The sequence below is a fragment of the Theropithecus gelada genome, chromosome 6 (assembly GCF_003255815.1).
Source record: "Theropithecus gelada isolate Dixy chromosome 6, Tgel_1.0, whole genome shotgun sequence".
NCBI lineage: Eukaryota > Metazoa > Chordata > Mammalia > Primates > Cercopithecidae > Theropithecus > Theropithecus gelada.
Window position 1 is genome coordinate 41,555,899 of NC_037673.1, and position 20,243 is coordinate 41,576,141.

Genomic DNA, 20,243 nt, shown 5'->3' on the forward strand with positions numbered 1-20,243 from the left:
CTGTGGTTCCCGCGTCGGATAGGGAAGCGGGAATGCGGACGACAATCCGCATCCTGCCAGCCAGACGTCACCAAGCTGTCTTCCAGGAGGCAGGAGGAGAGAACCGACTTTCCATTGGGTCAATCGAGGGGCACGGCTGGCTCCCTATTGGCTTACAGGAGGGGGCGAGAGAGAGGCGTGCCTCAACGTCACACCCGCCCCTAGTCTCCTTGCTGCTCAGGATTATGGGAGGGAAGGATAGTCCAGGAAAAATGACCCGGAACGACCTTTGCCGGCCTGGGCCAGCCCTCTTCCGGAGCTGATGTCTCCTCCCACCAACCAGGAGAGTTCCGCCCTACGCCCCGCCAGTGCTGGAGGATCAGGTGATTGCGGGCAACACGGTCACGTGGCTGGGGCGCGGCCGCCGATTGTGGCCATGGCGGCCGCATTCTGTAGTGTGGTGAGACGAGTGGAAGAGCTCGGGGACCTGGCTCAGGCCCACATACAGCAACTTAGCGAAGCTGCCGGTGAAGATGGTGAGGGAGCGGAGGAGAGGGAGGCGGGCGGGGCAGACGGCGCTAAGGTACTGGCGCTCGATGGCTATGAGGGCTAGAGGCTGAGGCCTGTGTTCCTTTGGGTCCTAGGCCGCAAGTAGCCAACCGAGGTCTGTTGTTTCTGATCCTCGCTGCTCCATCGATTGCCCACTCCCCAGAACTCACATTGCCAAGACGTTGTCTTCGGAAACCGCATTTTTCAGAACTCATGGAAAATCTGTCCAGATCCGTGCTGGTGTAAACTGTCTCGGTAGCAATTGGGAAAAGGGCAGAATCTAAACAAAATACAGAAGTTTAAATAAATGGCTGAGGTGAATGATAACACTCAAATTGGTAATGGTCGTTTGCATCCTGTAAAGATAAAAAGGCAGGTATAACAGTTCCACTTTTTCATTGCTGCGTTGTAAATTTGCATCTTACGTTTTGGATTCTAAACAACATTCTGTAGAAGAGCTTTACATTGATGAGTAGACTATTCTGCCTATACATCATGCCAATTCTCACAAGGGCTCTGCTAAGTATTGGCATAATTGTTTTGGAAAGGTGTAAGCTGTTAGGAAAAACTGGGCTAGGGTATTACCTCAACCTTCTGAATTTAAGTCCAATTCTCTTCATTAGGTCTCACCTGCCTTTAGGTTCTACATTATTCCTTTTCGAGTTTGAGCTATTACTACAGATAGTTTTTAAAATTCTTATGGACTCACTCATATCATTGGACTCATAGGAAAACAGTGGTGGAACATTTTCTTAAGCGATTGAATAGTTGGTGAATTTCTTATTAAATAGGGTCTATGATGAAATGCCTTAGTTTCAGTGAATATTTTTTGCCGGATTATCTTTTCTCAGGAGTGTTTTGTTTTGTTTTGGTTTTAGAGACAGAGTCTCATTCTGTCGCCCAGGCTGGAGCCCCTCTAGTAGTGGGACAACAGGCGCACACCATCACGCCTGGCTAACTTTGGTGTATTTTGTAGAAACCGGGTTCGTCATGTTGCCCAGGTTGGTCCTGAACTCCTGGGCTCAAGCATTCCACCCGCCTTGGCTTCCCAAAGTGCTGGGATTACGGGTGTGAGCCACTGTGCCCGTCCAGGAGTGTGTTCTTTAAAGACCTACTACAGACCATCCTGAAGCGGACTTATATTTTGGTCTGTGGATTCACATGAATAATTCATGGGTAGTAGGAGCTATTAAGTTGAAAGTGTATCTATGTTACCTGTAATTCCCAGATTCACTTGAACCAGTCCAAAGAGACCAAAGAGTGTTTTTTATTCACTTATCACTGAACCAAAAGCCATTCTCATTTCCCTTGGAAGAGTAATCTGGAATGAATGAGAGCTGGAAATAAAAGTCATGTGCTATATATGGAATTCTTGTTTAGAGGCTTTATACTTCTGAAAATTTGCTAAAATAAAATGACAATGTTAGTGGTTCATATTATGAGCCATGGTCAGCATGGAAATCAGTTCAGCATGGAAATCAGTTCAATCTTAAAAATATTACAAGATTTATGAACTGTAATTAAAACAAAATTTCATGTACTTGAATTGAATTTGACATTTTTCCATGCAACAAGAATAATATATATTCAAAATTTGTTCTTTAATGTAACGACTATGTATTTATATTAGGGTATAGGGGTTTGATAATTTCCATTGTCTTCTTCAAATTAGATGAGATACAGCCAGATACTATTTCATCTAATAATGCATTTTTAAATTTCTAGCCAATTTTTGTTAATTTATTTCTCATTGTACAAGCACAATCTGTTTACTCTATGGAAGTATGTCATGAGGGAGTTTTTCCAGAGATTATATAAGAATCAGTTTCATCTTTTGCTTTGCCAGTCATTACTTTGACTAAATAGTTCTAGTAAAACTACATTTTATGGACTTTTCCAAAATGTGAGCTATGCCACCACCACACCCCTGCCACAGTAATTATGTCATCAGTTTATGTGACATACTCTTTCAGCAATGGTTTAATGAGTTCGATGCAAATCTTTACATTGAAAATAATGCTGCAAGTTAAAAAACATATCAACACACTCTCTAAAGAAGCACCTAAGGAGTGTCATGTTCCATATAATTTCAGTTTATAGTAGGCTCTTTTTCTATGTTGTGTGGATGTCACTTCTGGGCTAATGAGAGGTGGGAAGACAGTGCTAAGAAGCAGATTTCAACTCAAGTGAAAGTGGATCTTACAGCAATCAAAATCCAATCTCAGGCTTTACCTGAGAAGACTTAAGGCAGCAGTCACATGAGTGCCAACAGACATAACCTGATGGTGCTTTTGCTGCAACAATGAACAGCTTATCTGTCCGTGTAACTCCTGAGGCTAGATCAGGTAGGCCTACACCGAGTGCTACACTATCTGTTCATTGGCCTGTGAAGAAGAAAGGGATATATTTTAGAATATCAGAGTATGTTTCAGAAGGAAAGCACAGAGAGGCAAACTCAGGGAGTTTAGTGTCTTGATAGTGGGTGTATCTAAATGTGACTACATGAAGTGCTGCAGAAGGGTGGATAGTACCTTGGAGTGGACACATAAGAAAAGGTGAAATCATAGAAGCAACAAAGGGATTATGACATTAGAGAAAGGGAAAAAAAATCAGGAGATGGTGAAGGTGGAGGGAGAGTGAGTTGTGATTAGAAGACTTATTAGAAGTGTTTAGTTCCTTCCAAGTTTTGAGGAAATGAGGTAATTTGTTTCTAAGTTTTTAAAGGAATTAAATACATAGATGTATTATATAATTTTAATCGTAGTAGATATAAACAATTATAAAATTATAATTGCTCATAATGCTGGCATTTTATAAGGAATGCGATTTTGTCAATCATGGTTTTTTGCATAACATTTGCAACTACATTTATGAAATTGTAAGTTTTCAGTGGAAGGCCTTTCTGTAGATTTATGTATATTATTTGTATATTCCAGTAAGTTTTAAATTTAACTATTTTGAGTGCATTATCATCATAAAAGAAGCATAATGAGAATACAGACTGCATTTGAGAAATGGCAAGATTGACTCTAGAAAGTTTTCAGTATTTTGCTTTCTAGAATAAATTTTCATAATAAATTTACTTAATTAGGATTAGGCATTATGAGATATTTCATATTTTAGATATTATGAGCCATGGTCAGCATAGATATTATTACTATAATGCTGTTTCTCCATATGCCATAATATTATTTCATCTTGTCATTTCATCATTTCATCTTCATACATAATTTGTTTTTTGTTTAAATAACACTCTGAAACTATGTGATGTAATTCTCATGTTTTTATTTCTTATAGATCACTTTTTAATTCGGGCCTCTGCAGCATTAGAAAAATTGAAACTCCTATGTGGAGAAGAGAAAGAATGTTCAAATCCATCAAATCTTCTAGAACTTTACACACAGGTACTGAAAGAGATGTGGACTCTGGCATTTTATGAGGGCAGGTTGTTTATTTAGATGATTGACTCCAATTTTAGGTAAAATGAAATCAGTTTATTCCATATTTCAAGTGTTTAATTTTGTTCAAAAAACTATGAATAAAACACAAAAACTTGAAACTTCGAGGCAGTATGAAAAGAAGTAAGATTGATTAGATGTGTTAATTAGAAAAGTCAGGAAAAAAATCTTACAGATAATAGAATTGTTTTCCTTTAGAGATAATTGAACAGGACACTAGTGTGTGCAATGTCCAATCTCTTGAAAGTTTCAGAGGGAGCAGGGGGGGATATAAGGGCCCTGACTTTTTTTTTTCCCCCTGAAATTTACCTTCCCTAGGATTCTCAATATTATTCTCCCTGCTAGTGTCATGCATATCTATGCAATTTTTCTGTTCATCCACTTGTTTTTTAACTTTCCTTTCCAAATCAGGCTGCTATGTGGACAATGCCTTTTTTTCTTGGTTTTCTGAAATGCTGCTGAGGCATGCTAACATCAAGAAATGTAATTTTATTACAGTAACTAACATTTATATAGCACTTTGTAGTTGATAGAGTGTTTTCATATGCCCTTTTTGGATTGCTAAGGGATAATAAAACTGAAGTGGTTACAGAAAGTACAGTAAACTTAGGCTTCCCAAGTGCCCATTTATAGCATTTAAATGCCTTGTGCTGTTCTTCCTGTTAGGAAGTTTCTAAAGATAGCTTCTGCCTTCAAACACCATGGCTGAGTAAGCCTAACAGCTACTCACAAACCACAGAGAACTGTTTAAGTTTGGCAGGTATTTTGCTTGGCTTTCTTTCCTTTCAGAAAACTCTGTGCTTGTCTGCATATGTTGTATGTCATCTCATTTTTTTCAAATGAGAGTGTTCCAAACATTTAACTTAGTTACTAGAATAAGGCAAAAGACCTAGACATACAGATTTCAATTTTCCAAATCCTCTTAAAACCTATTTATGGTTCTGAATCAACAGATCACCTTTCATATGATGATGAAATCATATATGATGATCTCTCCTTACTGGCTTAGGCCTTTCACACAATAACACTGCTCCTGTTCACAGAAAGTAAAAGCACTAACTGGGTGCTAGGTAACATTTCTAGTACTTTACATATGTTAATTAATTTTATACTCCAACAAGGAACTTTGAAAAGTATTTTAGTCCAATTTATCATTTAGTCAATTAAGAAGCTGAAGCTCAAAAAAGATAAAACTGACTTGTCTTTGGTTAGTTAAGTGATTAGTGGTAGAACTGACACTAGAACCCAGTTTCCGTAGTCTTAGTTCAATAGATTGAAAGAGGAAAAAGGATTGAGGAGTTTTATATGCTTTAACAGCATCTCTAATATTTAGGAATACTGGGGGCTTAGTGTTTGAGTTGCATATGTTGATGGTATATTTACTCTATTGGGTAGCAGGATACATATGCCCCTAATACTGGCTCTGTATTTGGGAAAACAAATAAATCCTTTGAAGGTTCAAAACTGGAAGTAGTGACCTTAACTTGATACAGCAGGCATTTAGGAAAATTTCAGGGATTATATAAATAGCAGAATATAATAATTACGTTTTTCATAATTCTATATAATTAAATTCGGTAAATTAAAGCTCTATTTTTTTTGAGAGAAAGAAAGATTATCATTAATTCAGTACTTTAGTAAAATACCTATGAAGTTTTCTTTAAAATCTTTCTCAAATTATATTTACATCTAGACATTTTGCCTACTTCTCAAATTTACATATTGAGCTAGAAGATTTAAATGTGTAATAAAGCACCTATATGTGCAAGGTGAAACTGTAAGAATTGTTGTTTTTCAATTTTAAATCATTGATGAATGCCTTTCTTTTTTTTTTTTTTTTTTAGGCTATTTTGGACATGACATATTTTGAGGAGAACAAGCTAGTAGATGAAGATTTTCCTGAAGACTCTTCTTCACAGAAAGTAAAAGAGCTGATCAGTTTTCTTTCAGAACCAGAAATTTTAGTCAAGGAAAATAATATGCATCCAAAAGTAAGTTTTACGTTCCTGTTAATTATGATGGAATATTGCTGGTACTGTCCTGCTCTTTGGAGTCTATATTTTTTTTCTTCTTCATTGTATCTTTGTTTCTTAAATTAAGATTGGAAGAGGGAGATAAAAGAGCTTAATGCTTCAGACCAATGTTGCAACAAAAGTATCATATTTTACTAAATGTATTTCAGAATATTTGCATAATAGAATTGTAATAGCAGTGCCTACTCATTTTTTTTAACATAGATATTCCCATATCCACCCCGTTTACTTTTGCAGATGCTGTTTTCTTGAAGGTCACTATTAATCTAATTACCACATCTGTTGTCCTTATAGTCCTTAGTCTCTCGAACATTTGCTCCCCTTCTTAACATTGATCACCCCCTCCCTCTGAGACCCTACCTGCTCCTTTTCCACTTCTTCATGTCTGAAATGTCTTCTCTTGCTAGCAACTGTCCTGCCTTCCATTCTAGAAGCACAGGTACTAGCCAAGGATGTCTCCTTCATCACTGATGGTCTCTATTCTGTCTTTACTTGACAACCTGTTCACAGGCTTTGTACTGTCATCTCTATTTGAATAATCCTATTATTTTTTATCTCTAGTCCTGGATACTCTTTCAAGCAAATAATTTCTCATCTTTAACTGCCTGCTGACTATCTACCTAGATATTTTTTTTTCTCTGTTTATATATCAGGGGAGGCTGTGGAAACATTATCCCCAAATTTAAATGACAAACCGCTTTAAAAATTTTGATTTATTAGAATTATTTTTGGGTGTAAATTTTCATTATTTTATTCGAGTGATAGTAGAAATAGATATGATCTCACTTCAAGTAATGTATTTGTGAAAAGTTACCTTTTTAATGAAATGATGACTGCTTATGTTGCAAACCTGTTAGGATAATTTGCTAGTAAAAATGTTTTTTAAATTATTTTGTAAAACTACTTGTAAATTGACGTAGTTATTTTAATTTTCATGTATTAATAGGCTTGCATATTTATAATTGATTGAAACTAAGGCTTCCCTGTGTAAGTAGCTAAACAAAGGGCACATTTTGTGATGTGAGAATGTTTTCAATTGCTGAGTTTTTGAAATTTAACTTCAACTTTTACAGACATCCAGTTTCCCTTTTTAGCTATGTCTTTTTGTGTGTGTTTCAGCACTGCAATTTGCTTGGGGATGAGCTACTGGAATGTCTGTCTTGGAGACGAGGAGCCCTGCTGTATATGTATTGTCATTCTCTTACCAAAAGAAGAGAATGGCTCTTAAGAAAATCCAGTTTGCTTAAAAAGGTAAGAAGACATTCCCTACACATTTTTCATTGTTGACTTTTATAGGTTTCAAAAAGCTGTCTATGTTGTACTACTAAGAGTAGTGGATCAAAGGGTCTTTGGTTTGTATTCTATATCTTTTATTTACTAGCTGGGTAATCATAAATAAATTGGGCTTGTTGTGAAGACTAAATCAGATAACATGTGAAAGCAGTTTGTAATCTGTGAAGTTCTTTTTTTTAAGGATTTGTATTATTTTAAATATAAGATAAACTATATTAATTTCTAAACTTTTAAACATATTTTGTCTTGAAAGAAACACTTGTGAGCCTGTCAGCAGATCACTTCTAAGGAACTCACATGACCCTGCTTCTAGAAAATTGTGGCCCTCTGATTCACTTGACCATTATGACTGAATCATTAAATCCAAAATATGAGTCTTGGTATTGTATCACTAAGGATTCTAACTTGGGTTAAATGTACACATAATTTAGGTGGGCTTGGAAATGGGAGGCCACACTTGCAGATATAAAAGTTTGATCATAATATTTCTAAATTATAAGTACATACGTGCTTTTAATACATTGTTGTTGAGCACATCTTTATTGTCTTTATTCTTTTCTTCCTCTGATAACATCTTTAACATATATATTACTGAAATGTGTTTCTGGTTAATGCATTCTTTTTTTTTTTAAGTACTCTTTCTTACTACTAGAGCATTTCAAGGGGTATATTTATATTAGCAGAGTCTTGGGATAGTGGGTCTTTATACCATTGAAATAGAATAGCTGTAAGCTATGTCTATATATTAACCAATTTTCTCTCGAGTGAAGAATGGAAAATATTAATATTTGAAGTTTATATATCTCTGCAGATAATACTTTCAATTCTTTGGCTCTGACTTTTATTTAGTACCTTCTTGATGGAATCAGTTACTTGCTACAGATGCTAAATTATCGATGTCCTATCCAGTTAAATGAAGGAGTTTCTTTCCAAGACCTAGACACAGCTAAATTACTGAGTGCAGGTAATGTGATCTCTCATTAAATTTTCTAAGTGATTTAAAGCTTCTTAAGATTTTAGGAAGTTTATTAGATTTCACTTTGATTTAAATAAATGTCAAGGTAGATTATAGACAAAAAAGTAATAAGTCATAAAAAGGCTTATACAAAATTCAAAGATAAAATCTTTTGATGTGATACAGAAAAATATTTCTAATCCCTTGTGTTAAATAATTTTGGAAGTTATGTATTGTGTTCCTTCTGCTCATTTTGCATCCTCACACAGCCGTGTAATTAGTTTGTTTTCACACTGTTATAAAGATACTACCTGAGACTGGGTAATTTATAAACAAAAGAGGTTTAATTGACTTTCAGTTCCACTTGGCTGGGAAGGTGTCAGGAAACTTACAATCATGGTGGAAGGAGAAGCAGGCACGTCTTAAATGGCGGCAGGTGAGACAGAGCATGTGTGAGTGCAAGAAAAACTATTATTTATAAAACCATCAGATCTCATGAGAATTCACTCACTATCATGAGAACAGCATGAGGGAAACCACGTGAATGATCCAGTCCCCTCCCACGAGCTTCCTCCCTCAACACCTGGGGATTATAATTCAAGATGAGATTTGGGTGGGGACACAAAGCTAAACCATGTCAAGCCTCAGTCAGCATTTTATCAGAACTAGATTTGGCTACTTGTAACTAACTGGAAGTAACTTTTAAACAAGGTAGATATTTAGTGATCTTTCACACAGGAAAGGTCCAGAGCTGGTACAGTGGCTCCATCTCATCATGTTCTTACCTTTTTCCTCCATTCATCTTTAAAACAAGACTCTCTCTTCATGGGGAGGCACTTTATTTAGAATATAATACTTTCCAGACTGTGCAGCATGCATCTCTGTTTAGGACATTGCTTTTATTCTCAGTATCCCAAGATGTTCCTGGAGCTCCTTCAGTCTCACCTGTGTTTCAGGCTACAGGCATAGCAAAAGGGAATTTCAGCCAAGTCTGTTCCGTTAGACCGTCCTTCTCAGAAGTTTCTTACAACCTCCATTTCACTGGCCAGAATTTAATCAGATGACTTTACTTAGCTGTAAGGAAACCTGCAAAGTATAGTCCTTAACCTGATACATTGCCATCCCAAATAAAATTAAGGTTGTTTACTAAGAAAGGGGTATTGGGGAGAATGAATACTGGTTGGCAACTATACATTTCTGCCACAAGCATCTGTGTACTTGAAAATTCAAGGAACTGAATATAGAGCATCATCTGGGTTTTAGACTTATGTGTGGGAAGAGAAGAACCATTTACTTTTACCATCTCCTTATAAATGGAAGAACTGAGGTCCAGGTAAACCCAGATGAATTGGTCAAGGTCAAATAGCTGCAAGTAACATTAGATCACATGTGTAAAATTTTTTACTTCATCTGAAGTTTTGATGGGAAAAAAATGAAATATGAAGAATAATTAGAATACCTCTTTGGAAATATTCTAGTATTTTAAGTATGTTTTAATTCTTTCTGTTTCTTTGTTAGCCTCTTCAGGATTGTTCTATTTGAAAGCATTTTATAGGAAAAAAAAGGTGATTTAAGTGACATGATGTCCAAAAATTATTACTTTCTGCTCATTTAGACAAATATTTCATTCTAAAACAACTTATTGTGAATACAAAAAGCTCCCTCAGTGGGCATGACATTTTGACAAACATGGGGTATTTGATGTATTTATGGCAAGTATATACTAGTTATTAGTTATTTCAGATAACTAGGAACCAATTAGAGGCATTGAAAATGCCTTGTTAAAAATTTCTATTTTCACACATAGACTGATTAAATTGAATTCTTAATGTGGGACACTTTAAAAGAAAAAGGTGGGGGTAGGCACTAAAGCTCATTTAGAACCAAAGGGAGTGGCACAAATCACCTGCTTTCCTAATTCTCCCATTTCTAGTTATAAAGTAAGACACTCTCATAGCCTGGAATTTTTTCTTCAGGGAGCAGGTAATATTGGTGGCATCTCTTTGTCATACTTTGAATTTACTAGCTCCTAGTTTCAGTTGCTTCTTCAACAAGGGAATTAAAAGGGTCAGATAGGGTAGCATTTTCCAGACAAAAAGAAACAGTATAGGCACCACAGCAGTTTTGCTACATACTGTCCTAAGTCCTCTTATGGTGCTGGCTTTTTGTTCTCATCTAAACAAGTTTGCGCTTGAACCCGGGAGATGGAGGTTGCAGTGAACTGAGATGTCGTCACTGCATTCCAGCTTGGGGGATAGAGTGAGACTCCGTCTCAAAAAACAAAAACAAAAACAAAACAAAAAAATGTAAGTTTGCCTCCTTTAGGAGGCCAAGGCAGGATGATCACTAGAGAAAAGCCAGGAGTTCAAGACATAGTGAGACATCATCCATCATCTCTACAAAAACTAAAAAAAAAAAAAAATTATCCAGGCGTGGTGGCGCGTGACTGTAGTTCCAGCTACATGGCAGGCTGAGGTGGGAGAATCAGTTGAGCCCAGGAGTTTGAGGCTGCAGTGAGCCCTGATCGCACAGCTGCACTCTAGCCTGGGTAACAGAGTGAGACCTGGTCTGAGAAAAAAGAAAAAAAGGTTGCTTTGCCCAAATGTATCTATCTGAACATGATTAGATTAGAAGCCAGGAAACCTACCTTTCATAGGCTGAATTACTCCTAAGTCCCTTTTGGAGAGGCTCAAATTATTTTTTGTTAGTCGATATAAAATACAATTCTGAATAATTCTTAATATTTAGGGAGAAAAGTTCTATATGAGACATCAAATTTTCTGTGGCTAGATCTTGGTGATAATTTACCTAATTTTAGATAAAACTCAAAACTGTGTATGGTTTTTGTTACTTTTTCTAAGGTAAGATAATCATATTATTGTTTAGACATTATCTGTATATCATTAAATTTTATGCAGTAAGCCCTTGTGACTCACCTCTGAGCCTCATTGTTCTGTGAAGTGGGGCCAGAGAATTTTAATCTTTGGACATGGCCTTATCAGATGAAAGTGTTATAAAAATTCCCTTGTCAGAATAAACCTGGAATCACATGGGGGTAAATAAAAAAAACTGTCCAACTTTTATACCCTTTGTTTACACCCTTAATACAACTGAGGACCCTCCCTCCCCTACAAATCAGAGCTGGTATCACAAAAGGTTGTATGAGTGGGAGGGAGGTGATGAAGAGAGGTTGGGTTAATGGGTACAAACATACAGTTAGAAAGAAGGAATAAGTTCTGAAGGCAAAAGTTTGAGAACCACTATTTATTGTATAGCCATTTGTATTAGTCCAGTTTCACGTCGCTGATAAAGACATACCCAAGACTGGGAAGAAAAAAATAGGTTTAATGGACTCATAGTTCCACGTTGCTGGGAGGCCTCATAATCATGGGGGAAAGCAAAAGGCACTTCTTACATGGCGGTGACAAGAGAAAAGGAGAGAGAAATGAAAGCGGAAACCCCTTATAAAACTATTAGATCTCTTGAGACTTATTCACTACCACAAGAACAGTATGGGGGAAACCACCCCCGTGATTCAGTTATCTCCCACTGGGTCCCTCCCACAACACATGGGAATTATGAGGGTACAATTCAAGATGAGATTTGGATGGGGACACAGAGCCAAACCATATCACCATTCATTCAGCTATTCTGCTGAGCCTGTTGTTTCTCTTGCTACTATTTATAAGCAGAAATTGAGGTGAAGTGAAGGTGAATACTGCAGGAACAAATTTTGATACTTTAAAAAACTTGCAATAGATTCAAAACAGAAACTACCACCGTTCTGAAAGTTGAATTTTTCATATCCAGTGCCATCATAGTCACTTTTGTTGTATCATATTAGGTGAACAACAGACATGATGCTCATTTATTTGAAGTAATCTTTTTTAATCACAGAAGCACATTAGAATACGTCATTTATTTTTTTCTTTAATGGCTTTTAAGAAGTTACATTTTTATTTCATATGTTCTTTAGGAAAATTCCATGAATTAAGTAGGGGATGCAAACTCCTTATTTTTCAGATTTAAAACCTGAGATTCAAAGAGCTTTGGTGACTTGCCCAAAGACACAAAGCCAGTAATTTATACCCAGATCTTTTTCATTCTAGGTTTATTTGTCTTTCTGCCAAATTAATACACTTTATGCACCATAAATGTTTAATTATATAATTGCCTACTGGAAAAACTACCCATAAGAAGAAAGAGTTCAACTTTTGATGAAAATTCTGCAGCATATTCTCTTTTTTTCTGGTAATACAAAGCATCTTGGAAATAACACCTTTAATAATTGTATGGACTCTCAGGCATGATTATGCATGATAATTTCTTAGACTTTTAGAGAAATATAGGATGTCTAGGATACCTGACTTTAGCTATATGAATCATCCTAGAGCATACCCCAAAATAAAGGGTGTGTCCATGGGTGGAATTCAGGGAGTTTATAAGTACTCTGAAATTGACTGCAGAATTTGGGGTGTATATTCTGGGAGAAGTTCTGTTCCTTAAATTAGATTCTTGGAGAAGTTCTAGAGTGGACCCCAAAAAGGTCAAAATCACTTACCTAAATGATTCTCTAAAAAAAATCCTCTGGTACTCTGTTTTTCTTTTTGTAATGGGCCTCCTTTATCAGTAAAATAGATATAAACATGCTTATTAAATGAAGATTGTATTAGTCATATTTTGCTTTTGTGTTACTGTTAAAGTGAGAATAGAAAATGCTTAATAACAAAAGGAACTTTAATTCAAGTTTAGTTAATAACTAGGGTTTCTTTTTAAGCTTTTAATTCTAATCTGTCAACCTAAATGACTTTCCCAGGAATATTTAGTGACATTCATCTGCTGGCTATGATGTACAGTGGAGAAATGTGTTACTGGGGATCGAAGTATTGTGCTGATCAGCAACCAGAAAATCATGAAGTAGATACTAGTGTTTCTGGAGCAGGCTGCACTACACACAAGGAACCCTTGGATTTCCGAGAAGTAGGAGAAAAGATCTTGAAAAAGTATGTATCTGTGTGTGAAGGACCCCTGAAAGAACAAGAATGGAATACAACGAATGCAAAACAAATTTTAAACTTCTTTCATCATCGCTGTAACTAGAAAGTTCATCTAGTCCTTTTCAAATAGAAAAACAACAAAACCCATGAAATGGAAAAGAGAGTTCCAAAAAAGAAGACATGTTGATACTGAATATGAGAACATTACACTGCATAAAGATATCCAACTTTGGTATCCTTTAAACACCATCACCATCTTTTTCATTATATATTCTTAAACCTATGAAGGGATGATTCTTTAATTTCTAAAGTGTTTTTCAAACTCACCTTAAAATACAGATGTTATGTCACTAATAATGAGTAGTAACCCAATTTAGCTTTACAAAGATTTTTTCTGTTACTTTAGATTTTTTTTATTGTGGTATATGTAACACAAGTTTACCATTTTTATCATCTTTAGATTATTTTGTATAATCTCCCTACCTTGAAATTTGCCATGAATCAGAAATTAAAGTCATCTCACTACTTTGAATACATACTATGGATATAAATGTAGGCAAAATGAAAGATTATTACTAATATTCAGATTCCATTTTCAGTAAGGTAAATAATGAAAGATCTCACAAAGGAATCATTGTGTTTAATTATTTTGCCATGTATTACTAATTGTATTTAAAATTTCTACTTCCTTTAGGCATTTTATAAAAATTTAAAAATTATTTTTCTATTTTGTTTAAAAGAAAATGCATGGCTTTTCAAGTGAGTAATGAAGATAAAAATCAAGTTAGGTTAGTCTACCATTAGTTCATATGCTTTTATAGCACATCTTTTCATACCGTATTGAAATTTTAATGTTTTCTACCTTTAATAATAGGGGTGAGTGTTAAAGGCCAGAGAGCCTAACTTGATATCTTGCTCATGGTCTTTCTGTCTACCTCAACTCCTGTTGTCATCTTTGGATGATCTTTCTGATACCTTGCTGATATCTTGGACTTCTGCACAGTGACTTTATCACATTCCAGCAGCTTACTCCCGTGCCACACTTTGAATGTCACCATCTTGAATTTCTCTTTCTGGTAAAATTTCAGTAACTGATAACTGCCCTCTTTTCAGTTTTTTCACTTCCTTATTTTATTGACTTTTCTCTCCTTTATGTTCGTTCCACATTCTTCAGTTCCTTCTTACCCCCATTTCTTGACTGTTCCCCTTCCTCCAAAACTATCAGCCCCTTTCAGGCTTTCTTCCCTATCTACCCTCAGCTTTATGGGACACTATATGAACTGATCTCACCAGTTATTCTTCTTCCTCTGGTCTTTTAGTCTAATCCTTCAGCAAGCCCCCAACCTCAGATTAATCCTATTTATTATCTACCTTTTCTGGGATGCTGAGTTCTTTGTGAAGGGTAGTCCTTCAAAGTAAAATCACTACAAGTATCTCGCTTCAGCCTTAGAAAAGCCCTCAATGTAAACCTTATGTTTGTTACTAGGGTGGCCTCTCTCCCATTTCCCGCTGTGGCTGAGCCAAACTTCATTACTTTCCTTAGGCCCTCTGCCCCTCCCCTAGCATATGACTCTTCCTCCTATTGAACAGAAAATTGGGACTATGAAGAGTTCAACTTGTATTTTCCAACTTCACTCATATTCCCCTGTTTTAGAGGAAAAGAGGTTGCCTGCTTCCTATCAAAGGCTACTCTGTGCTACACGTTGGTTTCATCTCTGCTGGCTCCCTCATTTCCCCACAAAGTGTTGTCTCACTTTCTGCCTACCTTTTAGGTATTGATCTTCACTAGATTTTCTCTCTCTCTCTTTTTTTACTTTACATATTTTATACAATGTCATTCATAACTATGGCTTCTTTTACCACCTGTAATATCAGACTGAGTCTCAAACATGTAACTTGTATCCTGTCTTCTCTCTTGCTCTCTAAACCTTGTTTCTAATTACCCATCAAATGTCTTCATTAGACATCCCACAGTAATTTTAAACTCAGTGTGTCCAAACATTAAGTCCTCATCTTTTATATAAAATCCTTTCTGCTTTCTAAGTTTTCTCTTTTTGGGATTTTCCACAGATCAGGGCAACACAGAATGGCTACCTTCCCAGCCATGTCTCTGTAGTCATCCTGTGTAATCATGTTCTAGTCCAGTGTTGCTCAAACAGTTAAAATCCAGGGTGCTTTTGGTAAACATACAAATTCTGATATAGAGCCTTTGTGGCAAAGGGAATCTCAATTCCTGCCCCAGCCCCCTTGCTTATTCTTACACAGCTAAGATTTTTATTTAACTTAACATTTTAGCAAGTTTTATTATGAAAATACCTTTGTGCTTTCTAAGTATAAAGATTTAAATTATTTTTAATATGGTTTTTAGAACCACAGACTATCCCTCTTTTTAGAGCATCCTGATCAATTGCAAGTACTTCCAGTGCTTCCCCAAATGTGCTTTGTGTTTTCAACCTCAGTAGCCTTGCACACATCATTACTTCTACATCCTTCTTTGTGATCAAGTGAATACCTACCTACCTCTTAGGATTCAGCTTCAGTGATTCTGTTTTCATAGGCTTTTTAAAGCCCTTTTCAGTCAAATTAGATGCTCCTTTGTTCTTGTCCTTTACTCTTCCCCTCCAGTGTTATCACACTGATCACACTGCTTTGTAATTATTTTCTTTATTGTTGGTAAGCTCCATATTTTAAAAATTTACCTGTATACATAGTGCCTAATGCATGGTAGGCCCTTAGTAATGTTTTTGAATTAATGAGGCATGATTCTAAATGCCAAAGTTGGCACAAAAGGGTTGTTGCTATTGGATTCCAAACTGCCATGCCCTCTATACCAGTGGCTGACAGGGCATATAGGGATATATGTCATCCTGAGAGGAGTAAAGTATTTAGATTCTGAACCTGAGGAAAGAGAACTTTTCTCTTAAGAAGTTGGAAACTTCCGTTTTACCTTCATGTCCCTTGTAGACCATTTTGTCTAACTGGTTGGTACAATTATGAGGGTAGTACTGGGTGCTTTTTATACAACTTTCCATCCCCCACACAGTTGGAGAATAATTTGTAGACCATAGCAGTTAAAATGCTTTTTACTCTGGCATATTATAAAATAATGAACACATTTTCTATATATGTTAAAGCCTGCTAAATCATTCACTTAGAATGAAGTAACCACAAGGTACCAAATACCCCACACATAAGGAAAGTACTACACTAAATTCACTCAACTATTGTATACCTACCATATGCCAGATTTTATCCTAGACACTGAGAATATAGCTTTTTAAAACCCCCTGCTGTTTCAGAGCTTGTATTCTAGTGGAGGAAGTTAGACAAAACATTTTAAGAAATAAATGTATAGAGAGTGTCAAGTGATGAGTACCATCAAGAAGAAAAATGAGGGTAAGGGGCTAGTGTGATAGGGAGAGGGGTGGGATGCTATCATATTTAGGGGTGGTTGGGAACTGTCTACCACTTCAGCATTCGTGTCTTCAAATTTCCCTCCTTTGGTTATATACCTTGCATATTCAGCACATTCATATAGAAGTTCTGATACTGAATTAAGGAATGGGTCACTACTTAAGACTTTATCATTTCAGCTACACATAAAAGGTTTCTCTCCACTGTGGATTTTGCTAATCGTTGAGTGAAATCTGAAGGCCTTGTTGCGTTTTTTTACACTTGGGGTTTCTCTTCAGTTTGAATTCTCTCGTGGTTACCAAAACTCTGTTAAAGGACTTTTCACAGTCCTTAAATTGGTATGGCTGTTTCCCAATATGAATTTTTTTAATGTTAACTGGACTTTCAGACTTTAGTTAAAGACCTGTGTGTTCTGCTGCATTTATAGGGTTTTGGGCTGCTGAGAATAATTGATGCTCATTAAGGTGCAAATCATGACTAAAGACTTTCTTTCTTCTTTTTCATACAGTAGAGTGAGGCGAGGGTCATGGCTGAAACTCCACAATAACATTACATTCCTAGCTTTACAGTCTTGCTGTGAATTCTCTGGTATTCATTAAAGTGTGAGCTGTGTTAAAAGGCATTCTTAGATTCATTTTAACGGCATTTTTAAAAACTCACAGTTGGGTTAACATGCTGGTTTTAGATTGCTTGTCTCTTCTCTTTCTATCCTACAGGGTTCCTTTTCTAGCTTAAATAAGGGTACTCCATCTGCCATAGAATCCAGGATTCTGTAGTTTTTTAGTTTCACTTCCCTGTATTCTTTTTTTTTTTAATTTTTTAACAATGAGATGATACCATGTTACAGCAGTATTACATTAAGATACATTTAATATAGCCACAATTAAAGTATGCATTGTGTATTTATGCTGGTGTTCTTTCATGTTTTTTATTTCTTCTAGTGAAAATTTCCAAGTAAACTGTTTTTGAGCATATACATTTTAAAAAAAATAAAACCATACACCCCTACTTGTTGCTTGTTTTCTTTTATATTTGGCTGTTGCATCAGAATTAAAACTTTCATCATCTCAGTTTACTATTTTAACTTCTGAATGTTATTTCTTCTGGTCCTAATAACTTTTAAAGATGGGGTAATATAGTGGTTAGGATTCTGAGCTCTGGAGCCAGAAGGCCTGAGTTTAATTTTAGCCCTGCCATTTATAATACTAGCTGTGTGACTCTCTCTCTAAGTTATTTAATCTTCCTGTGCCGCCTTATTTTTAACGCAGTAGTAGTACCTACCTCAAGGATATCGAAGATAAATAAGTTAATGTTCAGAGTGCTTTAGTTCAGTGCCTAGTACATAAGAGCACAAGAGAATTAGCTATTACTACACTGTTTCCCTTAATGTCTAGTTCTGTATATAGGCATACCTCATTTAGCATGCTGACTCATTAGCCAGACAATTGAATGACACACTTGTTGGCCAGGAAAGCACTGCCTTTTCCTTGGTTCAAGTCATGCCGGCCTTTCTAGGTGGGAAGCAGATTTCAGAAAAGAAATCAGGACTTGGATAGGCATCTCAAATGTTTTTTGTGGATATGACTGGAAGAAAACATCCAATTAGTTTTCAAAACATTTTCAGCCCTCCCTCAAAATATATATAAAATCCACTGTATTCAGATGTACTAGTCATCTAAATATGTTATACATACCCTATTTAAAACTGAATTTTTCAATCAGCCTGATTGCCTTGACTTCTGATACCTTTTGGTCTAATTCTTAACTCACAGGTCAGAGGCATTCAATGAAATATTGGTTATTTAAATTTAAATACCATACTTAAAAATAGATTATTCTAAATCCTAATATAGCCACATGATTGAGTAGTATGTAGCTGTAAAAATCCATGAGGTATATTTCTGTATAACTCTGCAGAGTGGTCTTATTAAGTAAAAAACAAAATGGAGAAGGTAAATATATAATCATATTTAAGAAAGGGGATATAAAACTGTGTGTATGTGTGTGTGTGTGTGTGTGTGTGTGGTTTAAAAAAAGAAACAATGGAAAGATAACCAAAACTTTAAAAAGTGGTTACTTATGGTGCTTATGGTGGAGGCAGGAGGAGAGAAACCAGATGGAAAGAACCAGGATGGAAGCTAGATTTCTCTGAATATATCTTGAATTTTCAACATTTGACTTTGGTACATATGTTATTCTAAAAGGAGGTTTAAGTAAAGTTAAGGAAAGCCCTATAAGTCCAAAGCAAAATGAAACAGATGACCTGCATTGCATATCAAGTTGATGGCTTGAATACACAGGTATGTTTCAATTATCTTTAAAGCATAGTAATTTGTGTGTCCATTCTTAATGGGGTATATCCAAGGGCAAAAAGAAATCTGAAAAAATCTTAAACTCTTCAGTAATTAAATTGTTAGTCATAACTATGTTAATATAATTAGAAATGAGGATTTTTAGTGTATGAGAAAAGAGACACACATACAAAATCAAAGAGTAAAAAACATCTATAATCCTAAATTTGAATGGGAAATAACACTAAGTTATGTTTTTTCTATATAAAAGACAGTAGGCCTGGAAACCATGTTCAAATACCGTTCCCATCAAAATAAGCCAGGGTTTTCTGGAAATATAGCTAACTCTGGCTTGAGCAGGACAATCAAATGACTGATGAGGGAAAATTTTTCTTTAATTCAGCTAATAAAAGAAATTATAGAACTAGAATACTAACATTTTATAACTTGTAAGCAAATAATATTCATTAATAAATGCTGTATCTTTGAGGTGAAAAACTTGCAAGAAATTTGAATGGATCAGTCCAGTGAAACCATTGATCGCTCCGAACATTAGAAAATGAGAGTAACTTACAGCTTTCAGTCTCAGTATATAATACCATTTACGAATGTGTTAAAGACACTGTTGACATGCCATCAAGAGTGTCCAGGCCGGGTACAATAGATCACACCTGTAATCCTAGCACTCTGGAAGGCCACAGCAGGAGGATCACTTGAACCTCGGAGGTCAAGACCAGCCTGGAAAACATGGTGAAACTCCGTCTCTACCAAGGAAAAAAAAAAGAAGAAGAATATAGAAAAAAGAAAGTCCAGAGTGGTCCAGAAAGACCAACCTGGTTTCTTTAACAAATTTCAAAGGAAAATAAAGGAGGGGGAGTTGTACAATGAAACTTAAGCTTTAAGAGTATGTGTAATGTGTGGACCTTGTTGGGCTATGATTCAAACAAATCAAATGTGAAAAATTATTTTCAAAGCAGACGGGGAAGTTAAACACTGACTCGATATTTGGTGATTTTAATGAATTAAAATTGCTTAGGTACAGTGGTCTGTTTCTTAAAATGTGTTTTTTTAGGGACAGATACTGAGATATTTACAGGTGATAGGTCTGGGATTTGTTTCAAAAGAATCCAGAATTGGGGGTGTAGTATTAGGTGAATATAGCAATAGAGCAAGATTAACCAGGGGTTGGTCATTGAATCTTGGATAATGGGCACACAGGAGCATATTACTCACTCTTCTTTTATAAATGTTCAAAATTTTCCATAATAAAAATA

General features: G+C 35.9%; 1 protein-coding gene across 1 annotated transcript; it reads left to right on the forward strand.

Annotated features, from left to right (window-relative positions):
• The first annotated feature begins 376 nt into the window (after nt 1-376).
• On the forward strand, nt 377-17,686 carry C6H5orf51 (chromosome 6 C5orf51 homolog). The gene is made up of 6 exons (XM_025389171.1): nt 377-515; nt 3,826-3,932; nt 5,831-5,977; nt 7,139-7,270; nt 8,162-8,276; nt 13,084-17,686. Exons 1-6 carry the CDS (start codon nt 416-418, stop codon nt 13,365-13,367), a joined length of 885 nt encoding a protein of 294 aa, XP_025244956.1. The 5' UTR covers nt 377-415; the 3' UTR covers nt 13,368-17,686.
• Nucleotides 17,687-20,243: the final 2,557 nt, after the last annotated feature.